Genomic DNA, 24,348 nt, shown 5'->3' with positions numbered 1-24,348 from the left:
CGGGGAAGGGCGGGGAGCTGGAGGTGTAACCGCGTGGTTTGGGGCAGGTGAACATAGGAACTGTGTTTCCCTTTCCCCTTTTTATTTTCCTTTTTTTTTCTTTTTTTTTTTTTTTTTACCCATTTCTCGTAGAGGGGTGTATTTTCCTGCTGTCTGGGGCACGGAGGGAAGCGCTGAATCAATTTCTAGAGCAAGCAAGGAGCCATTAGATGTCGAGAAGTGATTCCAACATGACACAATACCAGCTAATCAGCGCCAGGGCCATAAAGGGATTTTCTAATTTGATTTTGTCTGACAGTCGGCTTGCTAATTTTGACTCATTTGCCAATTGGCTGTTGTGAATGAAAAGGATGCTGGGTTTAGTGCTTGTGCTGTACTCCTGGTCCAAGTCCTCGGAGCGTAATGGACAGCTTTCCTCTGATTTCAGCGAGCTCAGGATCTATCATTAGAGAAGTATCCTGCTTTGCGTGGAGTACTCGTTATTCTCCACACGTCATCTGAGAAGAGAAAAAGCGGCCGCCTTTGCTATAACTGGGGCACAAAGAAAATCTAGGTTTGTGCGGCAATAAAAGGCCAGTTATTTCCCAGTTCCCTTTGGAGTCTTATAGAAAGGCTGAACATCTTTCACAGCTTAAAATGGGCAAATTAAGGCAAAATTTAAAATTGAAGTCTCGGAATGGAGCAGGGGTTAGATGTGAGCGCGACAAGGACAGTTTCCAAAAACAGCTGGGGGACTTGGTATATGTCAGTATTTTTAATTTTTTGTTGCTGTTTCAGGATCTGTTGCAAAATGTGAAAATGAAGGGGAAATCCTGCAGATACCATTTATCACAGACAACCCTTGTATCATGTGCGTTTGCCTGGTAAGTCTGGATTTCAGATAATAAGAGCATTCAGGCCTATACTAAAAGTAACTGCACCGAGAGGACAATATTTCACATAATCAAATCTTGGGTGCCCCTTTATGTAACCCAAGGTTATTTCAGAGCAGAGCTGATGGAAAGTAATCCAATCCATGATGTGACAATTATTTCTCTGACTTTAAAACTCTTGGGCGCAAAAGTTTTTTGTTTGTTTGTTTTGTTTTGTTTGTTTGTTTTAATATGACATTGTAGAACTGCATCTACCATGTGCATTTGGAGGGAAAACTGCTGTCACAAAGTCAGGGGGGTATGCAACAGTCTTTGCACATAGCTCAGCAAAAAGAGCAAAAGGTAAGGTGTGGAAATGCTGCTGCTTCGAGCTCCCACGTGCTTAGTTTCACACGCCAGCGGCTGAGGAGCTGCACGAGGGTGCAAGGTGAAGGCTGCAACGAGACGACAGTGAAAGCAAGTTCCAGGGATGCCACTGCCTACTATGCTGGGAATTCAGTGGTTAATAATGTCACTAGCTGATACACATTTTCGGGAGAAACATTCCCTTTCCTTGTACTCTGCTTCGGAGTCAAGCATTTTTGGGAGCAATTCAGCTGCACAAGCCAAAGCTTAGGAGATATTGAAAAGTAGTTGTTCTAAATAAAACTTCCTACAATATATTTAAAAGAAAGCCATAAACCTTAATTTGCTGTTGAATGCAAAGAAAAGTATAGACCAGAAAGCACTATATGTTTTACATTTTGGAAGTTATAGAGTAGCTGAACGTACAGAATACTTTAGGACTGAATTTTCAAGACACCCTCTCCACTCCTTCTATTATTGCTATTAATATTAGTAGCATTAGCCAGTGTTATTATAGATCTATAAAAGACTTAAATAATTGTTTTAGACTGCCTTTTAGAAAGCGATTTTGGCAACTCTAGGATCCTGATCTTGAGCCCCCCGAGACTGATGTATATTGCTGCACTGAGTTCAATAGATTTTTAAGTCAAACTCGGTAACTTTTTAGCTAATAGTGATAAAGAATAAGTTATTGATTCTTTGGAGTAGAGGGGGTTGGGGAAAAGAGGAGAATGGGATGTGGTGAGTAAAGAAATCAAAGGGAAAACCAAAAAAAAGAGACGAAGCTGTGTTTTATCATGGATCACCTTCCCAAATATGTCTGCCACCACTCTTGCTAATGGAAGCTGGTGTTAACCAGTGAGGAAGCAATTTATCTGTGAAGGAGCAGAAGTTCAGTCTTGGGCATCAGGGCAATAATGCATCAGGGTGAAATACTTGTATTTATAGATCTCTCTAGACCTTGGCTTTGTTAAATCAATGAGCACCCTTTTAGTGCACGAACATGAAGAACTGCAAAAGACATTGGATGTAAGAACTCTCAATCTGCGGTTTGGAGGGCTTGCTTTAGTGAAGTGGCAACTGAGGGCGTTTGGCTCCCTTCTACACAAGGAGGACACGAAGTTTTATTAAGAGTAGAGATGCCTAGTGAGTTACTGCAGTTACCTGCACTGGATGCACTCTGGTTTATTTCTGCTAAATGATAAATGTGATCTCTGTTTCTTGAGTTGCAAGCTGGGAGGTCTGGTAGAGGAGAAGGAAACTAGTTTGGAGATAGTGTGCAGTATCCAGAGCAATGACTTACGGGACAGCCCATTGGTGAAACCTTTGTTCAGGCCTCCCACAAGGAACAAGGTCAATTTTAAGAGGTTTGGGGAGAGCAGAAAGAAAAGAAACTATGTGGTGATTTTGAGAGAAACAGGTTTCCTTACAGCCAACTAGAAATATCGATTGCTTAACAGTGATTCAGTGAGGAACTTCCTCTGGATGACTGATCATACCCTTCAAGGGCAACTCTGATGGATGTTCATATTGTAAGTAGTAAGCAACTGAAAAGAGAGTTTAATCAGCTGTTCCAGGAAGGAAGCAATTGCTATCCAGGAGAGGACAGAAAATTCAACAGAGGGCACTTGTGTTAAAAACACCAGTAAAGTAAGTAACTGAAATATTGGGTTGGATTATGGCGGGTCTCTCCTAGCAGTGGTACATTTCCATGACTGTAAGCTGCCATAAATAACTGCATAAGTTATGGAAATCTGAACAGCTCTGGGAAGAAGAAGAATACCTAAATAACTCCCTTCCAGGTCTTTCCCCATCTCACAAATGAGAGGAGGCAGAGTTGAAATGCAGGAGCTGAATCAACAAGTGTTTGACAGAACTGACTCTGCAGGTTGTGTCCTGCGGAGCACAGGGATGTGTCCTAGCAAGGGGGAAAGAGGGAGGCAGCACATGGAAAGCAGTCTCCAGCTTTCTCTTAACAGGCTAAATCAGTTGTGAGGGCAAAGCAACAGGTAGTACTCTAATAGCAGATGTGGTGAAAACTGGATATCATAGGTTGTAAGTTGCAATAATTCAACAAAGACTGCAAAGAGCAATTACAAATGCAGTTCCTTATACGCTACTGAGAAGTCTTGGTAGGAAGACGAAAACCAAAAGTTGTCTTTTCTCATTGATTAGTGGAGACAGGGCAGACTGATTTTCATGATAGGAACGTGGAACTGCACTGATGCTTGCCCTTAGGGCGAGGAAACAGGTAAGACTAAGAGAGATTGTGTGTGTGAATGTGCACTGTAGCTCTGTATGCAAGAACTACCAGCTGAACAAGCCACTATGGCTAAAAATCTAGAGTTCCCTAATTTGTAATTTGTATCTTTATGATCTTAATAATGCCCATAAAAATGGTCAGTTTTAACATCTGTAAGACAAAAGTTTCATTGTGAGCTTTTACAATTACAACACTTCAGCAGTGGTATATTGCTGTCCAACTAATCATCGCTAAGCACTTAATAAACAGGGATGAATTTGATCTCCAAAGAACTGGTCATTAATTACAGCTGACTGCAAGAAATTGCCTTTTTTTTTTTTTTTTTTTTTTTTTTTTGAGAAAAAACATCAAAGTCAAAGATTTTGATTCATCCACAAGGAATTTCTTGTAGGACTGTGATGAAAGCTGAGGTCTCCTTACTCCTGGTCTAATGGTTTGACTACAAAGCCATCCCTTCTCACTTCATGCACTTTCCCTTTACAAGTGAATGTGGGTGGTATAGTCACAGTATGAACACACTCATTTTCTTTTTTGTCTCTCTGACAATGAGCAGGCTGCACAGATGCCAGGTTTTTGGTGTGTCTGTTCTCCTGAGCTTGTTCTGAGGCATGGATGGGCAAAGGCCATCACAAAGCTGACTTCATGATCCAGAGGTTTTGAGAAGTCTGATTTATGACTTGCTGTTGCTATCTGCAAAATGCTGTTAGAGGTAGTGTGCTTTGGTCTTCTGTCCACTTCCACTTGGAATGTCTGTGGTTCCGCATCTCCGAAAAATTGGAATTTTTTTTTTTTTTTAAGCTAGATCATGTAAAAAGTGCAGGATGGTGCTACTTGTGAAGTGCCGTGACTGAGCGTCCCATTGCAACTGTGTTTATAGCTGAAGACTTTTCTGATGAAAGGGTGGGAAATGCTCTAAGCTGCAGCAAACTCTGCATCGGAGGAAGGGGAACAACCAAAAGGAAATGCTGGATGTGATGGGCAGTAACAAGGTCCAAGTCAACCAACTCTGTGAAGAAAAAATACTGTTGTCAAAAAAAAAAAGGGAAACTATTATTTTGGATAACGATGTGACCCTTGACAGTCCAAAAAATATGTTAGAGAACATGACTGTGAAATTCTCTTATGCTTAGTGGTCAACAGTAAGAAAATCTCATGTCCTGTGGGCTTCTGAAAATCAAAGTAATGAAACTGTGGGTTATGAAGTTAACTGAAAAAAGTTTGGATTTTAAAGAACTTGTCTGAATTGGCAATGGTGATTATAGGTAAAAATATATAACCTTGATGGTGTTCCTAATGGAATTATATTGATTCAGTTTGAGAAATGGATTCTTTTATTACAGTTACTAAATGCTTTAAGACCGCAAGCAATTATAATTACACTACCTAATGGAAAAATTATCTTCTAAGAATATTCTCCCACTTCTGTGGAAAAATGAGTTTATTTCAGTCTATAGGAGCATTTCACACACCTTGGGCAGTTTAAGGAACCCAAACATGTCATGTAGGACAGATTCAGATCTTTATATTTCCGATGTGAAAGTTTTGGGCTGAGGGTAGTAGAGGCATGAGTAAAATTCTGTTAGTAGAAACAAAACTTTGTAAATGTGAAAACTTACTACATTTTGGTAAGTTTTGGACTTTTTGTATATTAAGGATTTCAAAATGTTAGGGGGAAAATACTACTAACAGAATTTTGGGAGAACTTCTGATTAGATTTCTTTTATATGGGTGTCAGCGTATAATCTAGGCATGGAATATTTCAGTTCAGCTCTGGTACAAGTACGGTAAATGATCAAGTGCAACCGAGTTTTTGTTGGTACAGCTTTTTGGCTGGAAGGTATCTGAAACTCAAAATAGAAGTAGGCTCACACCTGATATTACGGCGTTTGCTTTCAAGAAATATATACTTCAACGTGCGCGTGGAAAAGACATAAAAATACTACAGTCCATCAAGAATAGGTGAAACGAGAACCTGTGCGTATAGGACGAGAATGTAAAAACACCGCAGAATTAACTTAGCCTGAATTAAACTTCTGGGTGCTGAGTTTTTTGAAGGTGAGACGAGCTCAGCGGTGACAACGATGACAGGTCGTGGTGCCAGTGGGGGCGAGGAGAGCCATGTCATTTCGTGCTCATTTATCATCATCTGCACAGACCCTGAACGCGCTGCCAGAAGCAAGCAGAGATCCAAGAATAATCTAGCCATTGGCCAGTGTGGATGTAGTTTTAAAATGAACGTACTGAAAATGCCAGCTGAAAGGGACAGGTGAGAAGCCAGGAATTTCAAGGAAATAGAGAAGTAAACCTCAGCTAACAGTGGCCTTCACATCGCAAGAGCTTTTTTAATTTATTTTTTTTTAAGAGAATGAAGGGTTTTATATTTGGTGTGTTCTTTGTGGGGACAAAAGCTCCTTCATTATTTTTTTATTTTTCCAAAATACTTTAGAACAAAGTGAATTGTGTCAAGAAACAGCTGATAAAAGCCAATAGTGATCTTGACAAACCACATCTAAACCAGTGCCATTTCCCCCATGTTTTTTTTCCTCCCCCCTTCCCTCATGCCTGCACCTCGAACTTGCCAACTGCACCTGAGCAGTGGTAATCATATGTCTCAACCGTTTATCACCTAAATCCAGAACAGAAGGAAATAAATGTGAGCCAGAAAGTGTAACCAAGTGTTGGAAACCTGAGAAAAGTTTGGAGACAGGGGCTCAGGAAACTAGAAATCAGAGCTTGGCTTGGCATAAGTTTTATTCAGCATGAAACATCGTTCTGTAGTTTAAATTTCCACTTTTAAATCCAAATGTGCAATGTAGAATTTGACCTTTGCTTATAAAAAATTATGTTAAATGCATTGTTATAAGACCTAGTGTTCTACCTGGCTTGAACCAACAGAGTCATGAAACCAAGTGCAAGCAAACCAAAAAAATGTAAGAAATAACCTCAACGCTTGGTCCTTCCTGTGCCTCCCCCCAAAAAAAACCCATGTCCTCGTTGCAGACTAAAGCAAGAAAGCTACTAGATTTACTGGGTTTTTTTACCTATAGCATATTGGATTTCTGTGGCAAAATGCACAAGTTGAAAGAGCGTTGCTAGCCTGAGAGCAAGTGTTTGACACATGTTCGGTGAAGATGGCAGTGTTTTTGTACATCAGGATTCAATTGTTGCGTCAAGGTATAATGCAGCCCAGATGACTTTTAGTGGAGTGGTGCATATTAAAAAAAAAAATCATCAAACAATTCTTTCATACCTATTTTATTTAATTTAATTTCAATAGTTTACATACATCAAGAATCTACCAAGACTGCATCTTCTTTCAATTTAAATATTCTTGGTCTTTATTACTGTATAATATAATCAGCTTTCTCTTCACCCACAAAAATAGCAAACAAAGAGACAAAAAAGCCTGTGATACAGTAGTGTACTGGTAGTTTTCACCCCCATATTACTGCAAAAGAGAATGTTGTTTTGATTGGTGTATGAAGGGTTCCTGGAACACAAACATGCTCTAACATGATGAAAGCTTTATTAGTTTTCATCCAGTTTAAAAAGATACAGATGTATATGCCATCTCTTAAATGAAGAAAAAAAAAAAAACAACCCACCAACACCCCATACCCCAAAAACAAACCCTGAAAACAAAAACCAGTCATAATTCCATGTCTGGTGCAGCTGGGTGTCCCATATGTGCTTTGTCGTGGAGACCAAAGAACAATATACACAATATAGGATATATATTTGTATGAAGATGGTTTTGCAAGTGAGAAGTGAATTGAATCAAGAGCTGAGAGCTGGCTGTGGAGACTATCGCTTTGGTAACTTCTTCTGAAGTTCAGGTGGGTCCAGTTGTACTTGTTCTTAATTCATGCAACACCTGTAAGACAAGACTTTGGCCTGTGAGAATGAAACACAAACTCTCTATGGTAGAAGATGGTTACTCTAGCTCGATCCTCTAAGTTTCCAATAGTGGTGTTGAGGCAATGTTCATGTCAGTTTAGTCCCATATACAGATAGGGCCACCCTGGCCAAGCAGTATCACGTGCAACATCTCATCTAATCCTCTCTTTCAGTGAATGAGTACATTGTATAGCTGGGTGTTGTGATTGTGCCCTCTGTGGACCATTTCAAGTCCATTTTCTGTACTTTGCTTCACATCCCAGAGCCACCTCAGAGTGTGGCACATCCCTGCACAGGTATGTTTGCCTTCAGTTCGCTATGCTTTGTCGTGACATTTGGTTTGGAGATGTAGTGCATGGTCATATGTGACAGCTTATAATGAAGCCTGTCTGGAAAGCTGCTGCTTGAAGAAGCTGTTTCATGTTGTTCACGTGGGATAGTAAAGAGTTTGCTACTTGCACATTTCTAACATAGAGTCAGCTGCAGTGAGCAAACATACATGTGCACACCGTGCTGAACTGATTATAGGTCTTAGCACAACTCTCCTGGAAGAGAGCTGGTTGGATGTCACTGTAACGATGATGAAGATCCAATCCATCAAGTATGGAAATGAGATTCTCTTTGGCATAATTAGAGGATCAGAGAATTCCAAATACAAAAGAATATATTTAAAATGTATAAATAATATGTGGGAAAATATGAAGGGCAGAAAAATGCCATAAACTAAATGGGAAAAATGTAATGTAAGTTGCAAATGTCTTTGGAATGTGTCTACAATAAGTGTAAAATGGATCAGTCTAAGTTAAGGCACTTTTTTATTGCCAATAAGAAATACATTATTAAAGAGCTGGTCCAATATCAAAATGGCATTTTAAAAGCATACGGTTACCTGTATATAGTTTTTATTAGCTTTCAAGTTTCTTCCATTGAGTTGTTAACGGTCTTTTTAAGAATTATGGTCCTGTAAGTGAATGGCTCACAGTGTCAGTACTTCTGCTGTTCTGCTCTGTGCCACTATATAAAAATAGATATTTTTTTCCCCACCAAATATCTGGTTTTATTTCCCCATCATGTTTTAATAGAAATTTTTGAGGGAAGAAAAATATTAAGCAACAGCCAAAAAATCAAATGAAAATGCAACCTTTTTATATTGCGCTTATGGTCAAATAAAAGGCCATTGTGAAGAAAAAAATGCTATTGTATCAAAGCTTTTACCTGTAATACTGCCATTAAAATGACTATCATACCGGTACTTGCTCATATTGTACCTAATAACTGCTGTGATTATTTCCTCTGAGGCCTCTTGGCCTCTTCATCTTATGCATTAAGCTGCATCTCAAAAATTCCTAGTCTGACTGTTTGTCCGATTGATCTCTGTGCAGCATTTTGCATCCATCTGAGTCAAGTGCTGAGGTCTGGGTCCAAGTACAGCATGGACCCCATCCCTTGTCATCCCCAGGAGCCGACCTTGTGTGCTGAGACCTGGATTTCGTATACTTTTTGTCTGTCTCCAATTTATTTACTAGACTTTTCTTGCACTTCTTTTTTTCCATTTTCCCCCTGTGTCTGGAATCCACTTGCTCTAGACTGGTCCGAAATGGGCTGTTAAACTAGGACTGTGTACCACCACCTCTCTGGAAAAAAACCCATGTCTTCATGCATCATCTATGATTTGCATCCTCTTTACTTGTTTCTTCGTCTGTTCTATACATCAGCCTCCTGGCTGTAGTTTTCATTTTCTGTGTTGCACCTTAGATTTTTCAGAGAGGGAAGCATTGTATGTTTGTGCTGTGAAGTGCTACGGCAAAAGGCAGAACTATGAAATAGAATTGACTTGAGAGGTTGAAGACTACCATTTCTACTTCATGCTGAAAACCAGGTGTTGCTCAGCCCTGGGATGCTAAGGTGTAACCCCAGGCTCCCCAGTTGGCTGCAGGGCCAGCTGCCTCTTTCTCCAGACACCCCTGGTATGGCTCACCTCCTCTTTTGTAGCTCAAGATCTCACTTGAGGCATGGAAGCCATAGCTCTGTGCTCCTCCTTACCTGGGAGGATGGAAGCCAAGGTATTGCTGAGCCCTGTCCAGGAAAAGCAGATTTCTGACAGCTCACAGGCTGCAAGTTGTGTGTTTTGGGTTTTGTTTTCTTGTTTTATTTATTTTTTAGCTATTCTGACATCTTTATATTCAATTATATTAAGTGGCTTTGATGGGAATTGGATTTTCCCCAAGGTTTGGAACCATCAAAATGTATTCTGATGGCCAGCTAGAGTCATAAATTTGGATCTGTTTTTCTGGTTTGTCTTATGATTTATTAGCATCTGAAGAATAACAGGCCTTGATTCTCCTGGGGTTGTCTCCTTCTCCTTTTTCTCTGTCTGGGTGGTGATGTGCAGTTGAGGCATGATTTGGGAGAGATGGGGAAGAGATGATAAACGACTGCTCTAAGGCTGCGTAGTGGTTATGAGCTGATTGTGCCAGTTAGTGAAACACCTCCAGGTTGTGCCACTTGGAAATCCTTGGGGCAGGCAGGAGCCAGGCAGGGTGGCTGGGCTCGAGATAAGGCTATTAGCTGAAGGATTCCCTGTGGGACCTAAAATACTGATAAGAGCAACAGGCTCTCCTACTCCAGAGAGACTGTTGATCATTTGCTTGTGACAGACTATTTTTTTTTCCTGTATAATTTTTTTCTGTATTGGTGATTCAGTCTGGCAAATGCTTTTTATTTAAAATAAATGAATGAAATTATGTTGGCAGGCAGAATGCAAAGCATGAAAACTTCTTATCCTGTAAACCAAGATTTGGGTATATGGGTTGTTTGTAAAAACAGTGGATAAAAAATGCTGGACAATTAAAATCATTATACATTAAAAAGTTGATGATGCAGTAGCATAAGAAACCTTTTTAACAGACGCATGCCTGAGGCATAATTTGTCTATGATCTAAACGAATCAAGCCTTTTTGGAGAAACTTGCTGATGTGGACATGTAAGATGCAGCATAGTGCACTGATAGTGAACCAGAGCTTGTTTAACATGAAAACATGGAGGAAACAGAAGAGGTGTGCAATTTGTATAGCTTCTGGAAAAACGGCTGTATATGTCTGATTTAACTTGGCAAGGTTTCCAATCCTCAAGCGAAAACTATTTGAGCCAAAAATCAATCTGAAGTGGAAATTTAAAAAATATCTAGAACTCTAGGCCATGGTAGTAAGAAATTCAAGTAGTTTTATGTAGCTGTTGCTACGCGAATGGTACGTATTCGGTGCCTAAAACTGTATATAATCATTTTCATATAAAATGGATGTCTTTGATGTCATCAAGTTTCTTGGCATAATTAAAGCAGTCCACATATGGAAACGTACAAAGGTGGGAGCCAGAAAGGGAAAAAGAAAGCAAATCACCTACAGCAGAAAGGAGGTTCGTTGGAAGGCAGCTGGCTGGAGAGATGAGTAGGCAGCTTCAGCCTCTTTGGGCATTCCCTCTTGCATATGAGACAGCACAAAAACTAGAGCTTTAGGTGAGAGGATACGGACGTGATGTGACTCCAGGAAAGCTATGTATGGCTCTGGAACCAGAGGTCTAAAAGGATTTTAAAGCATCTTCTGGAGACTTAATATTACTACTGTGTGTTTTTGGACAACCATAAGGTCCCGTTGCCACCATAAGGTCCCGTTGCCATCAGAGGGTTTAGGTTAACCCACTGAGTAGTGCTTAGGTTGGGCTGTTGGCTCAAGCAGCCCATGCTAAGTGCCTTGTCTCCTCCATTGAGAAGACAACTCGGAACAGGGATTTCTTACAGCTAATGTGCTGAGCAGAGAGCTGACAGGAGTTGCTGAGTAGGAAGAATTACCCTAAACCCCTCTCTCTGTTTTGGGGCCAAGTACCTCATACTGTGCCATTTGGGATTCACTGCTCTGACCTGGGTGACAGGAGCATCTCCTCTTACATCATACAGCTTGGCTATGGGAGAAAAGCAGTTTATTGTCAAGTGTATCGAGAGTCATTGATGCAGAGATTAGTGATCTCATCTTGGTCAGGAAATTTCCCACTCTTCTCTAGGCTAGAGGAGTGCGTTTCAATTGGCTGTGTAAAACGCAGCAGTGCGGACAGGCTGGACGAAACATTGTTCTCTTCCAGCTCAGATCGGGCTGTGACTTGGCAATGAGGGCTTTCTCTAATTGCGGAGGAAGGTAGAATTAATAAAAAAAGTGAAGTTTCCAAGACCTCAAGTGGATACTTTCAAGTTTTCTTCGGTTCAGCCCCAGGTTCTCTTTTTTACAAGGCACTTGAGTCTCTCATCATAAAGAGCCCTTCTGTGCTGAAGGTGCAAAACCTTTGGATTTCAGGCCATCTTTCTGCTTCCCCTGTGTTTTCCCAACCCTAGCTGCCCAGATGGTAGTGTTACTGCCTGATTTCTTGCTCTTCAAAGAGAACGGCGCTGTACCACGCAATGAAACCATCTCGGGTTGCCCTCATGACCGCTGTGGACTTCTACTGAGGCATAATCCCTTTCCTGTCATTTGTGTCTCATTAATTGGGTTAATAAGATGCTATCTAGAGGCCATCCTTATGTCAATATAACCTGCTAGCAGAGACCTTAATGGCACCTGATAGATCACCCTGCCTTTACTTCCTTCAAGAAGTACCACTGCAGGAGTCTCTTCCAAAAGCAAGTTGTGTTCTTGGTCCCGTGGGTCCCTTTACAAGCTGTAAGAAATGCTGGTGGTCAAGGCCAACCGTTCAGATGTCTTTAAAGTGTCCCACTGGTGACTAAAAATCACTTTGTCAAGAAGACAAATTACTTGCACATACCCCGTTCACCTTAGAGCTTCACTCTCATGTCAGCTCCATTTACTTGTCAGAAACAGGTATTTTTTTTACTTCCAGCAGTGCAAGTGGGGCAGGGGGAAAGGAAGGAGTGAAGAGAACACAGGCTGAAGAAAAATCTGCTTGTATGGTTTCTATTCAATGTATTATTATAGTTGAGATTCACAGGCTTTGGACATACCAGATTCTGTTTGTTTGTACATGTGCAAAACAGAAAGAAGGGAATTTGCCTTTCAGAAGTGAGAACTGTCCCTGCAGGGCTACAATTATGCAAAAATGTGTTTTAACCGCTGGATTTTTCAAGCAGAAAGTGGTTGTGCAATATTCGTTTCTTATTTTGGACAGCAAACTTCTTTCCAGAGCAACATTTAAAAATAACTGTTTAAATAACCGGGTCTACCCAGTACATAGGGCATTGTGCTTGTGTCTGTGCTGAAGAGCCCAGCTCAAACCTCTGAACTTGGATGGGTGGGTTCATTGACTGCAAGGGTATTGTCATGTGGCTGGGTGATCACTGCGGTGAATGAAGGCTGCTACATCTCACCCAAAAGCAGTGAGGGCCAGGACACTAAATATATGGTCCAAGTCAGCTCAAGGACTGTGAAAATGACTTTGACAACTTTGGCTTTTAGTTTCCTCCCGATGACTTCCATGTGGCTTTTGCTTAGTTCACCAGTCAAACTGTGCTCTTTCTCCTGGTAGCTACAGCATTGGCTGACGTTTTGAAAGTCACAATCTAACTTAATTTGGCAGTGCAGTTGGTCACAATGAAGGAAAGCTTATTCCATCTTCCTTCTTTGCATCTGATGGAAGCTTTGTATCCATCATAACCTTGAGTATATATGAAGTATAAACTCATAGAAATGCTTGAGTAGATAACAAGTTAGAAACACATTGAAATGAGATGTGTCACATAAAACATCACTGTGGCACAAGTTTTTCTGACTAAATTCTCCCGTGGTGTTGAGCCTTCTCTTGCTGGCACCAACTGGATGAAGTCTGCTTGAGGATGACTGCTGCCACGAGCTGTCTGTGAGTTCGGACTCCTGGCTGCTCCTCCAAGATTTTATTAGCACGGAGCAATTGCAGCAAAAAGGAGTGAGCCCTCTTGAGTCCTGCCTGAAATGCTCTTGGTCCTTGCCTCTTCCCACTCTTCTCAATGCAGATGGACAAGCTGGGGGCTGCCCCTTCTCTCCACAGACTGCTGTGAATAACCTCCTTTGCTAATACCACTGTGTAACACAGGCAAGATCACGTAAGAAAACAAACGCGGGGTCAGCACTCAGTTTACTTGCAAGTTCATTAAAACAGCAGTTTCTGGAGGCATCTTGCCTAAATAATTTTATAATAGAAAACAGACTCTTGTTGCTTTCTTTTTGGGCTACTATTTTTATTTGGTTGTTGTTCCTCAAGTGTTTTGGTCTTATTTCAAAACTTACTTCAATTAAATGAAGAGGTGGGTTGTTTGGGTTTTTTGTTGTTTGGGTTTGGTGGTTTTGTTTTGGTTTTTTGGGGTTTTTTTGGTGCTTTCCAGTTTAAAAGCTGTGCTACTGCTGCAAGACTTCTAGGAGTCCTCTGGATTATGAAGCTGGGATTGACAGGGATTTTCCTGACAAAATAACATTAAAAAAAACAACTTGGAGATTAAAAATAGGGAAGAAAATAATAAAAATAAAAACCTCTCCCCCTTCCCTCTCCCAGCCGAGATCTCCTGTTGCTGCTTCTGGCATGCATCACATCTTTGAGGATACAGTATCATGAGAAAACTGTCACTTGGTGATGTATTAGGGTAATATATCATGAGAGCATCGTTTCTTTAGAGGATATGGGCAGTAAAAGACATGATTCTGGCCAGACAGAGCAGCAGGGGACCTTGCTTTTTTTTTCTTCCCATTTCTTTAATCTAGCCCTGGTTTTATGTTGTACAGAAGTGAGTTTCTTCATGGGATATGACTTGTTGCAAAGTTAGGAGGCCCATTGGACTTTTTAAACTCCTTAAGAAGTACATGGCCTCAAGGGCTGCTTTGTTCCAAGTTTTTAGAACAGGCTCAAGCCCAAAACTGGAGCATTTGCCACTACCTAAATCTCCAACGTAAGGGTCGAGTAAGCAGACTTCAGCCAGAGAAGGCAATAAAGATGCAATGACAGGTAACTATTGTTTGGATAACATATTTGTATCTTTAGCCCATCAAAATGTGATTAAATGATAGCTATTAAAAATACAGATAATGCTTCTCTTTTAAATAAATGTCAAATGAAGTTTTAATTCACATCAGTAGAAGAAAAATTATTATTGGTCAGTATTCAGTCTGTAGTAGAAGATACAGTTATCCAAAAATAGGAATTCTGAACTCATGGACTCAGATTTTGATGTATGTATGTTTTGTTTTGTTTTTTATTGTATTCATGGTTTTCTTTTTCTCTCATTGGCAAAGTCTGCTGGAAAATAAGCTGAACACAGTCTATAGGACCAGGATGGCAGTAGTTAAGAAACAAAATTAGAACATTGTTAGGACACTCTTTTGATGGGACTGAGTTAATTTTTGAAATGGGACAGAACATGATGCTATGGCTTGATCTAAAATTTATTGAATTCAAATGATTTAAGCATTTATTTTAAACTTTTGGCATAATCTGCTTTACCCTCTATGAAAGGGACAGTGATCATCCAAAAAGTTTTGCTGGCTGATGTGCTTCTGCAATGTCTGATGGCAGCTGCAGGCTTCACAGTGGCATTAGTACAAACAAACATGAAGAGGAAGAAAGCGCTTTCTTTTCACCACGTAGTACTGCAGTGGGCTGCTGTCAGGGAGCGTCAAGACTGCAGCCAGCAACCAAGGTCAGTTTGCTGGTGAACATCATTAAACACAGTGAGGAAAAAAAAAAAAAATTAGTTCAGTCTATAAGGGGTTGTGAGTGATGTGTCCTGAATGACTTGCAGATACTCACGCCTTCCTCACAGCAGTGGGAATACCCATTTGTAGTGAAATTCAGTGTCATCTTTCAGCAGGGCCTGGTTTTTAATCGTCTTTCCTAGGGAGAGGGGAGAGCTCAAATTATGAAGGGGGATGGTTTGATGTTGGCTGAGCATCACCGCAGGGAGAGCTGCAGCCTCCTCCCTGCTCGCCCTCAGGGAGGCCAGATAAACTAAGATTACAGGGATGAGGGGATAAATCGGAGGCTACTGCGGGCGCTGCTCAAAAAAGGAAAGAGAGACTCTGTGGACTAAACTGGCATATTTCATTCCTGATGAAATACCATCATTTGTGTCTAATGCAATTCACGCTGAAATCATGGTCATGTTGTGCCACGGGCAAGGACCTAATGCTGAAAGTACTGAAGAGATGTTTGGCTTCACTCCTGTGAGTTTTCCCATTGGAATTGAACACACACTTAAAATAATAGTATTTTTCTCTCTGTGGGGTGAAGCATATGCCTCGGTGTTTGTAGGTTGATGTGGTTAAGCAGAGAGAACTGTATCATTTTGCAGAGAACACACATTGTTTTATAGGGAAATATTTTTTTTTCCACCTTGAATTTAGAAACGCACCTAATTTGCTAACTCATTTTTGTTGCTCTACCCACAAAATTTGTTTTTGCAAGGAAAAAGAAACCCAACAGATAATTGGAGGGGAACAAGGGAAATGAGACCTTTTATCTTATGTCCCTCGATAGTGGTTTGAAATGTCTGCAAACATCTCTCCTTGGGGAGCGATGTCTCCTCTCTGAAGCCAAATTGCTCAGGCGGAGAAATTGAAGCTCTTGCTCAGGCAGAGAAATGCTCATGAAAAACAGCAGCCCCACAGTATTAGCAGGGATTGCTTGCTTGCATCAACTCCGCCAGTTAAAGGGAAGTTTGTAAGTCGTACCCGAGACGGCAAGTTCCAGGCAGGAGTGCAAAAGGAGCAAGGGTACTATTTTCAGAAAGTGCCTCAGGATTTGTCTAGACCATGAGTTGCGCACGTGTCTGAGCCTGTTCTCCAGTTGGCCCAACATTGGGGTTGCCTGCACGTAAGCATAGGTGCAGGCACACAGCGAGAGCCTGGTGCTCCTGAGCTTTGCTGAGGGACAGAGCCCCGTGGCTGGCACTGGCCCAGACCTTTGCTCCCGTGGCCTATGTGGACCAAGCGTGGCTCCGTGCACACTTGAGAGGATGCTCTGGCCGTGTGCAGCATCTGGCAGAGAGCCATCAGCATGGCTGCAGAGCATGCAGGTCATGGCACGCGGCGTGTTCTGGCTTGTGTTGGAGCCTGCCCTGCGCCTTGTAGCAGAGATGTTGCCTAAGTGACTTAAGTGCACTTGTTTAATGAATTTCAAATGGCATTTTTCTTTTCCCGAGGTCATATGTGCATGTTTGAAAGCTGCATCCCAAATTCCTGGAGGGTAACTTTTGCCATTGTTTGAAAATTGTTATTGTTGTGGTGGATGATCCCACAGGCTTCTCCTGGCAGAAATTTAAGGACACTGTGAACTACTTGGTGCGGAGTCCTATCAGACTTGCTAGTGGGACTGTGATGAATAATGGTAAAATATGAATGTTTTCAGGATTAGCCATTAATGGTAGTTCATATTTCTATCTAATCTGTCTCTGTTTCTTTTATTATTATTATTTTTTCTCTCCTCAGCCTTTTTTGGGTTAAATGAATGTTTAAGCAACATTTTTCCTATTCAATATAGTTAATAACCTCAGGATATCAGAAATGCACTGCAAGCCTCCTAAAAGCATTTTCAATACATAAAAAAGAAAAAAAAAAAAAGAAAGAAGCAGACTCTCACTGTGGAAAGCTAATCTCTTGAGAACCTGCATCTGCAAGGACAACAGTGGGCTTGGGGTACCGCTGATGGAGGCACTCCTTGGTACAGCTCTGAAGAAATGAAGTGGACTTCTGATTTTTTTTTTTTAATTTTTTTTTTTTTTTTTCCCTCTTCCAAGCCAAATCCAGGTTGAAAAGAGCCATCCTCCTGGTGGCTGCTGTGAGCCGGCAGGAGCCCAGTGGGGAACCCTGTAGAAAGCTGTCTGCGGCATCCAAGCTTGTGGTTTGGCACGTGTCCTCTCCAAGACCTCTGCCAAATCTTCAGATTTCTTTTTAGTGTGGTTTTTTTTTTCTTTTCATGTTGGCATTTTATTTAACTGTACCACATGAGTTTAAGACCATTAGTTTGATATACTTTGTCACCAGAATGGCCTATTTTGTGCGGAGTTCTTTGATGGAAGGTAAAAATATGAGGTGTATGTAGAAGGTGAACAAATCATGTTGAGAGAAGGTTGTAGAAAAGGTGACATGAAGCAGTAGCACTGGTATTGGGTCTGGTTAGTGTATCTCTCCTCTATGGGAATTTGACATCACCTTTGCACGCCAAGGTAAAGAGACTTTTGGTTCCCACTGGCAAAGCATGGGAGAGGTGAGAAATGTGGGCACCCAACAAAACTTTCTGATCTTTCCCCAAACACATTAAAACGTGAGTTCTCCATCAGCCAGGCTCAGTGAGTGCAGGAGAGGAGTCTGGGGTGATCCTCCGGCACTTCTCTAAATTTTCCTTTCCGAGGGAGGCTGGGATTCCAGTGTGAACTCTTTGCCAAGCCGAGCGCTGACTGGGGAGTTGCGTCAGCTGTGGCAGCGTTGTTCTGGATCAACCTGAACCTCTTTTAAAAAAAACCCAAAACCCCACATTTTTGCAACACTAGTAAAAACCTTAGCTGAGGTTCTGTCCCTTTCTGTGTGTGTGCCTGAGTACTAAATTCAAAAAATAAATAAAAATCCCAGATGTGAATTTATAAAACATCTGTTTAAAATAACTATTGTGCAGGACTGTAATTAAAAGTTATTATGAATCTTGGGATCCTATTATGCATTTGACTGACTCCCAGGTTTCTGATTTAGCAAGCAGTTTATGTATTTATGAGCCATGTGTCTCTTCCGCACTCCTCAGTGCCAGAGTGCACGTCCTTTAAACAAAAGCAAGAAAAATCCCCTACCCTCCCGTAACTGTTGGCTTCTGAATGCTTCTAAGTGGTTCTCTCTTAAGAACAGCAAAAATCAAAGTATCTGAGAGCTTTCAACAACTCCAGAACCACTGTTGACAACACAGATGGAGGTTTGGTAATACAGTTCTCCTGCATGCAGCTGCTTAGCGATATTTAAATGTATGGCTGGGACAAGTAGTGAAAAGTTATGATTGCTGGGGGTAAGAGGGGGATGTATTTGGAAGGAAAGGATTTGTTGCTAAAGTCCATTTGCTCTCACTCTCTGCTTTGCCTTTGTGAAACGGGAGGGAAGCAGGCAGCAAAACTGAAACAAGCAGATGGACAGTAGACATTAAGAGCAGTGTTTTGGACAACAGCATGAAAGGAAAAAAAAAGCTCCTACTGACACTTGTTCTTTGTGTTATCTTTGTACTTTTGCACCCAATGGCCCTGGGAGATCTGCACTGGATAATGCCTAACTGCAATAGACTAAACAATGATTTACCAGCCCTGTTTTATCTGCTGCTGTCCTATGGCTGATCTGCATGGTACATTAACCCTTTCCTCCACATCTGCTGGCCTAGTTTTCTACAAGATGCTGCACTGAGATAAAGCAATAATATTTTCAGAAAGAATGTCAGGGTTAAGTCCGGTCCTAGAAAAAGCAAGAGGCACTTGTCTGCACTTCCCAGAGCTATGTTCACCTCTGTGTACTACAACAGGGATTTTGCTGTGAAGACTACGCCGGGCCAGTATGTTGCAATTGTGGCTCTTCTGTACATTTGTTCAGTGAAAAACCCAAAAAGGAGCTGTGGGAGCAGCAGCCTGGAGTGCTGCTGTACCTCGCACTCTGGAAGAGCAGCCCAGCTCCAATGGCAGGGAGTTAGGCACCTTGGGGCAGCATCTGAAACAGCCACTTTTGGAGCCATCGGGGCTTGCCTATAATACCTGACAGAGAGAAGGAATATCAGCTTTGCAAATCCCACCTCGCTTAAGTGCTTAGCTGCGCATGTCATGGTGGCAGAGTTTACCTGGGATACACAAATGTTCTTTACGTGGAACAGCTACTTAATGTAAAACAGCCCTTGGCACCAGGACATGAACTCCAAAATCTTCCCTCCTAGGAAACGTCCTAGTCACTAGGCTGTACAGCCTGATTCAGTTTTGTTTTCTCTTTCCAGTTAGTTCCGTCCTCACCTGTAATGCAGGTCCTGAGTTTGGGGCTGAGCCACAAGCATTGCTGGTGAGAAGGGAAGAAGACCAAGATCTAAATTTGGCTGCTCCCCTGGTACCAGACTCTTCATTAGCAGAGAAGATTTCTGATTTAAGTGATGTGGAACAAACAGGAGGATTTTACTTAGGAACTGTACTTAGCAAGTATCTCCTGTTTGAAATCTGTGCGTCAGGGTCATCCGTAGGAACATTTTTGCATCGCCAACAAGAAGCAACCATGTCAGGATGTACCTGAGAGCAGGGGAGAGGGCGAGAAGCTGCCTGAGAAGCTGGGCTGCATGAGACATTTGCCCTAGGAGTCCCCTGGGAATTGGGGAACAAAAATAAATATGGAGCTGTGTTTTACTTCTTGTCCCTCTCGCTGCTGTCCACAATAATAATTTCTTCCTTTGAAGAGGGAGTCCGATGGGTAGCTGCTGCCAGACCCCTGATATGGGTCCAGCCCAGCTGGGATGTCCAGAAGGGCACAGTGCATCTTGCAGAGGTCCATGATGCATGCTGGGTAAATCCTGTTCTCCAAAGGAACACACTCTAAACTGGATTTTTGCCCTTCCTTCAAACCCGCTTTCACCATGCAGAAGATTTTCCCACAGATAAAGGTAATGGGGCCGCGAGGCTTATTAAATCTTTCCTTGAGGAAACCGATTAAAAGAGAATCAGATCTTAGGAGAACCCTTTAAAATGCAGACTGTTTGTAGCCAATTTGGTGAACTTGATCCTGCTGCCCTTCAACAGGCTTTACAGAGGCAAAGTCAGGGGGCACTACGTTCGCGTAAAGGGAATGGGGATTTCACCCAGAGCTCTAAAAATAAGTTGTTGAGCCAGATGCACTGCTGCACTGTGGCTGTTTTGTGCCAGTCCGGAGCTACAGGCCTGCCATAAATTCAGCTGAACTTGCCAGTTAAATTGCGTTTATGGTTGAGTGTGGTGCAGAGCAGCCAGCACGTAGCAGAGAGTACCAGTGACACGGCTTTTGACAGTAGTCGTTTGTGTCACTGCAGCTACGCTTTAGGGCCTGATTCTCATCTGCTGATTTCACATTGGCTCGACAAGAGTGAATCCTCATTAATACTGATAAGACTGAAGTGCGTTTATAGCTCCCATCAGATCAGGCAGTGACTTTGAAGAAAATTAACCTCTGATTTTAGACAAGGAGCCGGAGTGTAATAAAAGCTGCGTGTTATCCTTCACAGGCACCTTGAATAAGGCCACAGGGAGCAAAAGAAAACGACTGGGAAGCACAGCTTCTCTTCCTTTAGTTTTATGATTTACATTTTTCTAGCCCTTTGATTTTTTTGGTCTGTAATTAAGTCATAAGATTGGGTGAGGTGGGTGCTTGTATCTAGTCAATGGCCACCTGTGTCACTTAATGAACTGAGCTCCTAATTATAGGTGGGGGTGACTTCAGAGGGCTACCTTCAGTCAGGAATTTCAAGCAGCAAAATTTTACTGAAAGAAACGCCCAAAGTATTTGTTTTCTGGCCCTTATTTAAAGGCAGGGTTAACCAGAAGGGTTGACACCGCAGGGGCAAGGCAGGCTATAAATGGAATATTTCTCCTGCCCCCTGTCGTGCATCCTCTATTGACGTGCCTTAATGCTGTCGGTGTGCGCTTTGGCGTTGGCCACCGCTGGCTTGTTGACACAGAAAGATGATGCTATAATGTACAGTGACACCGCCTGTTTGTAGTGTTTCATCAGTCCTGAGCATTTTGGGGAGAAAGATGGGTTATGGTCGTCTCTTTTCTAGTAGAGTATGTAGCAGCCTCTTTTGAAGGACTTCTGGGTAGCTAGGTAATGCTAAATAATAGCTAAAAATGACTTTCATGAGTGGCAGAGTGTTTTGTTTTCTCTGAAGTTGCCACCTTTTCCTCACCCATCTGTCCTTTTGTCACCGTGAGAAATGATTCCCGAGCTGTGTGGTTCATGGGGCAGCACCTCAAGACCCTGAGGATGTTTTAACAGGCATTGTGTAGCTATTTATTCATTTAAATAAAGTGGATGTCTTCAGTGAGTTGTTTTTTTCTGTACTGTGATGGGTAGTGGTCATGAATTCCTGTCTAAATGGAGTTTAAGCAGCATTTACTTGGGCTCCTGGATAATTCAGGGACTGTTTTCTACTGTGTTCCTTCAAGGGGAGAAAGATTTTTTTTGAATCACAAGGACCTCTCCTGAAGCGAAAGAGCAGATTGCTAGCCTCACATCTTATTTTCTGAATTGCAAGAAATGGTAGCTATGGTTTTGGTTTGCTTGCAATAGCTTTTGTCTATTTTTTTTTTTTTTTTTCAGAATAAGGAAGTGACATGCAAAAGGGAGAAGTGTCCAATGCTCTCCAAGGACTGTGCTCTCGTCATTAAGCAGAGAGGAGCTTGCTGTGAGCGTTGCAAAGGTGCAGTTCCCTTCCTGTTGTTTCCCTCTTTTTAAAATGTTATTAGTTCACATTTATGTTGCCAGAGGTACAACAAAGTTGGGAGCTTCTCAGCTGGGACTTGACTGTCACCAGAGGCTAGAAAAGGGCAGTAACCATAATTAAAAGAAATATCTTTACAAAGCTGGTGGAGATACATAAATTCATGTATTGGTCCTGTAATTATTAGTTCTTGGATGGTAAGAATCCTTTAGAAATACATCTTTATTGTACTTCATCGGTATGTTGTCAGTCTTTTGAGAGATATCTTCTGTTCTAATTTTTTCAGAAATATTTTAGGCCAACATTGATCTGCTAGTAGTCACTGGTCAATAGAAATTCCTTAAACTTTTTGTGTGGCTGGACAGAATAGGAATAATGCTTCTGAGGAACAAAGAGCAGAGTAATTACCCATAACTACTTCTAGTTCTTCTCATACTAGAAACAAACCAACCAAATGCATATTTCCTGTTTCAAATAATAATATAATGGACATTTTTGTTAAAACCCGAATGAACAACAATCTGAACGTTATACATTTATTTATTTTCCAGTGCTGTATCTTCTAAGCTCTTTAGAATGAGATAATTACCAAATATAAAAGAATAAATAAATGATGTCAGCATGCATGGTATGTAGCTATCACACATGAAAAATGTACAAGTAGATGAAGTTGAAAACTAGTCTTTTTTTATATTGATGAAGTAAGGAATATGCTCTAAAACACAAATTTTGCTGGGGGACTGCTGACAGAATCAATGAGGTGGAGAGTGTTGGACTCAGACAGCTTTATTTTTCTCTGTTGTTTGATTCCCTAGTGGTGATAGAGTGGCTTTGAGAGGGAGAAAGGGTAGGATAAATTGTTGGGAAATGCAAGCATTTATTGCCTTCCCAAAGGAAATACAATGCAGGAAAACAGATTATGCTGAAATTCAGATGGAAGAGATGGATGATGGATATGTGTTTTTTCTGGATGGTTGCAGAAGTGTGTTAGCTGCTGTGCTCATGATTTGCTTCTGTGCTGCAACTTTGGAATAGGTTTGGCCAGCCTCAATTCAAGGATTTGTCTAGGAGTCTGACACCTAAAAGAAAAGGAATTTAATTGGAAAAAAAGTTTAAAGCATTGCTGCAACAGTAAGAATTTGTTGTTACCTCTTACATAAATTAGATGTAGTTTATTTCTTTTGTCAAATTGTGTTTACTGTCAGCTTTATAGAAAAAGATTCCTAAGCATTGGTTTGATTAGGCTGGAGGTTGATTTTTTCATTTCCATAATGGGATGTGTAGTTGGTCAATGGTCTGAAAATTTTATTTGCATACATATGCATATGTGCATGCATGCATACAAAATTATTCTACACTAAAAGAAAATTAATGTTTCAAAGTTGAAGATACAAATATTGTTTTAATAATTACTTGTTTAATTACTATATTATTTTTATATATTATTACAAGACTCCTTGTAAGATTTTCTGTTTGTCTGGACTTGAGATGAGTACCTACAGGACATTAATAGGCTTGAGTCTGGCATCTCTAATAGGAAAATTAATAGAAATTGTTCAAAAATAGAATTAGGAGGCACGTGGATAATTGCGATATAAGGGAGGAGAGTTATGTCTTACAAAGATGCTAGAGTCCTTTGAATGTATCAATAAGTATATGGAGAGAGAGATCCAACTAATAGGTATACAACAAGATCCCTCACCAAAAACTACTAAACTAAGCAGCCCTGAGTTTGTAGAAAAACTCTTTTCATCAACAAATTACTAACAGGTGATGATAATGGATGGTTATTTTCATAATGGAAAAAGGCTACCAGTAGATCCTTGCAAAGACCTCAACTTGTCAGCAGGCTCAGAAATTATTTAGAAAAGGGGTGAAGAGGGACAGAAAGTTTGCTGCTGATGATCTGATCCCTTAGCATAGTAAAGGAGGAGGGAGGGCTGCCTGCGAGGAATTGCAGAAGGTTCTTAGGACACTGAACAACTGATGACAAAACAGCAAAGGAAGCTAAGGTGGATGGGAATAAATGGATACACGCAGGACAAAACAGTCCTGGCTTTACAAATGTAATGCTGGGCTCTGAGTTGACAATTACCAACTAGCAACTGTTTCCGTGTTATAAAAGATACTTTGGTGGCAGGATCAGCTCAACCTCCAGTAGCTCTCTGGATGGAAAGCTAAATGTTGGGTTTATTAGGAAAGGAGTAGGGTGCAAATTAAGATGTCCTTTTATGTCTCTGTGTGAGTCTGTGGAGTGCCCACTGGGGAAATACCAGGTAGGCTGCTCATTCTCGCCCCTCTGGAGGCTAAAGCAGAGCTGTGGACCTTGCCTTGTAGTTTTCACTTTTTCCTAGGTGTCATTGGCTGCTATCAGAAGGAAGATACTTGGCTAGAAGGAAGTTTGTTCTGATCTAGGATGGCATTTCCTGTGTGATTAAGATGCAAGAACAGCTTTAAATTTCAGAATGAAAAAAAAAAATTCTCGAGGGCTTAACTTTCAAAGCAAATATGAGTTTTCTGAGTAAGTTTTTCTGCTCTTTC

The 24,348-nt window shown here is 41.2% G+C and overlaps 1 protein-coding gene across 1 annotated transcript in view; it reads left to right on the top strand.

Annotated features, from left to right (window-relative positions):
• Positions 1-777: 777 nt before the first annotated feature.
• Positions 778-24,348, top strand: part of LOC104468448 (BMP-binding endothelial regulator protein-like) — a gene marked incomplete at both ends in the record, with an annotated part of 34,124 nt that continues 10,553 nt past the window's right edge. Inside the window, 2 exons of the mRNA XM_010082575.1 lie at positions 778-863; positions 21,687-21,786. Of these exons, the coding sequence (XP_010080877.1) occupies positions 778-863; positions 21,687-21,786 (186 nt within the window). The remainder of the gene's footprint in view (positions 864-21,686; positions 21,787-24,348) is intronic.

This window comes from Pterocles gutturalis, unplaced genomic scaffold (genome assembly GCF_000699245.1).
Source record: "Pterocles gutturalis isolate BGI_N339 unplaced genomic scaffold, ASM69924v1 scaffold25811, whole genome shotgun sequence".
NCBI lineage: Eukaryota > Metazoa > Chordata > Aves > Pterocliformes > Pteroclidae > Pterocles > Pterocles gutturalis.
Note: the sequence above shows the minus strand (reverse complement) of the source record. Positions and strands in the feature narration are given on the sequence as shown.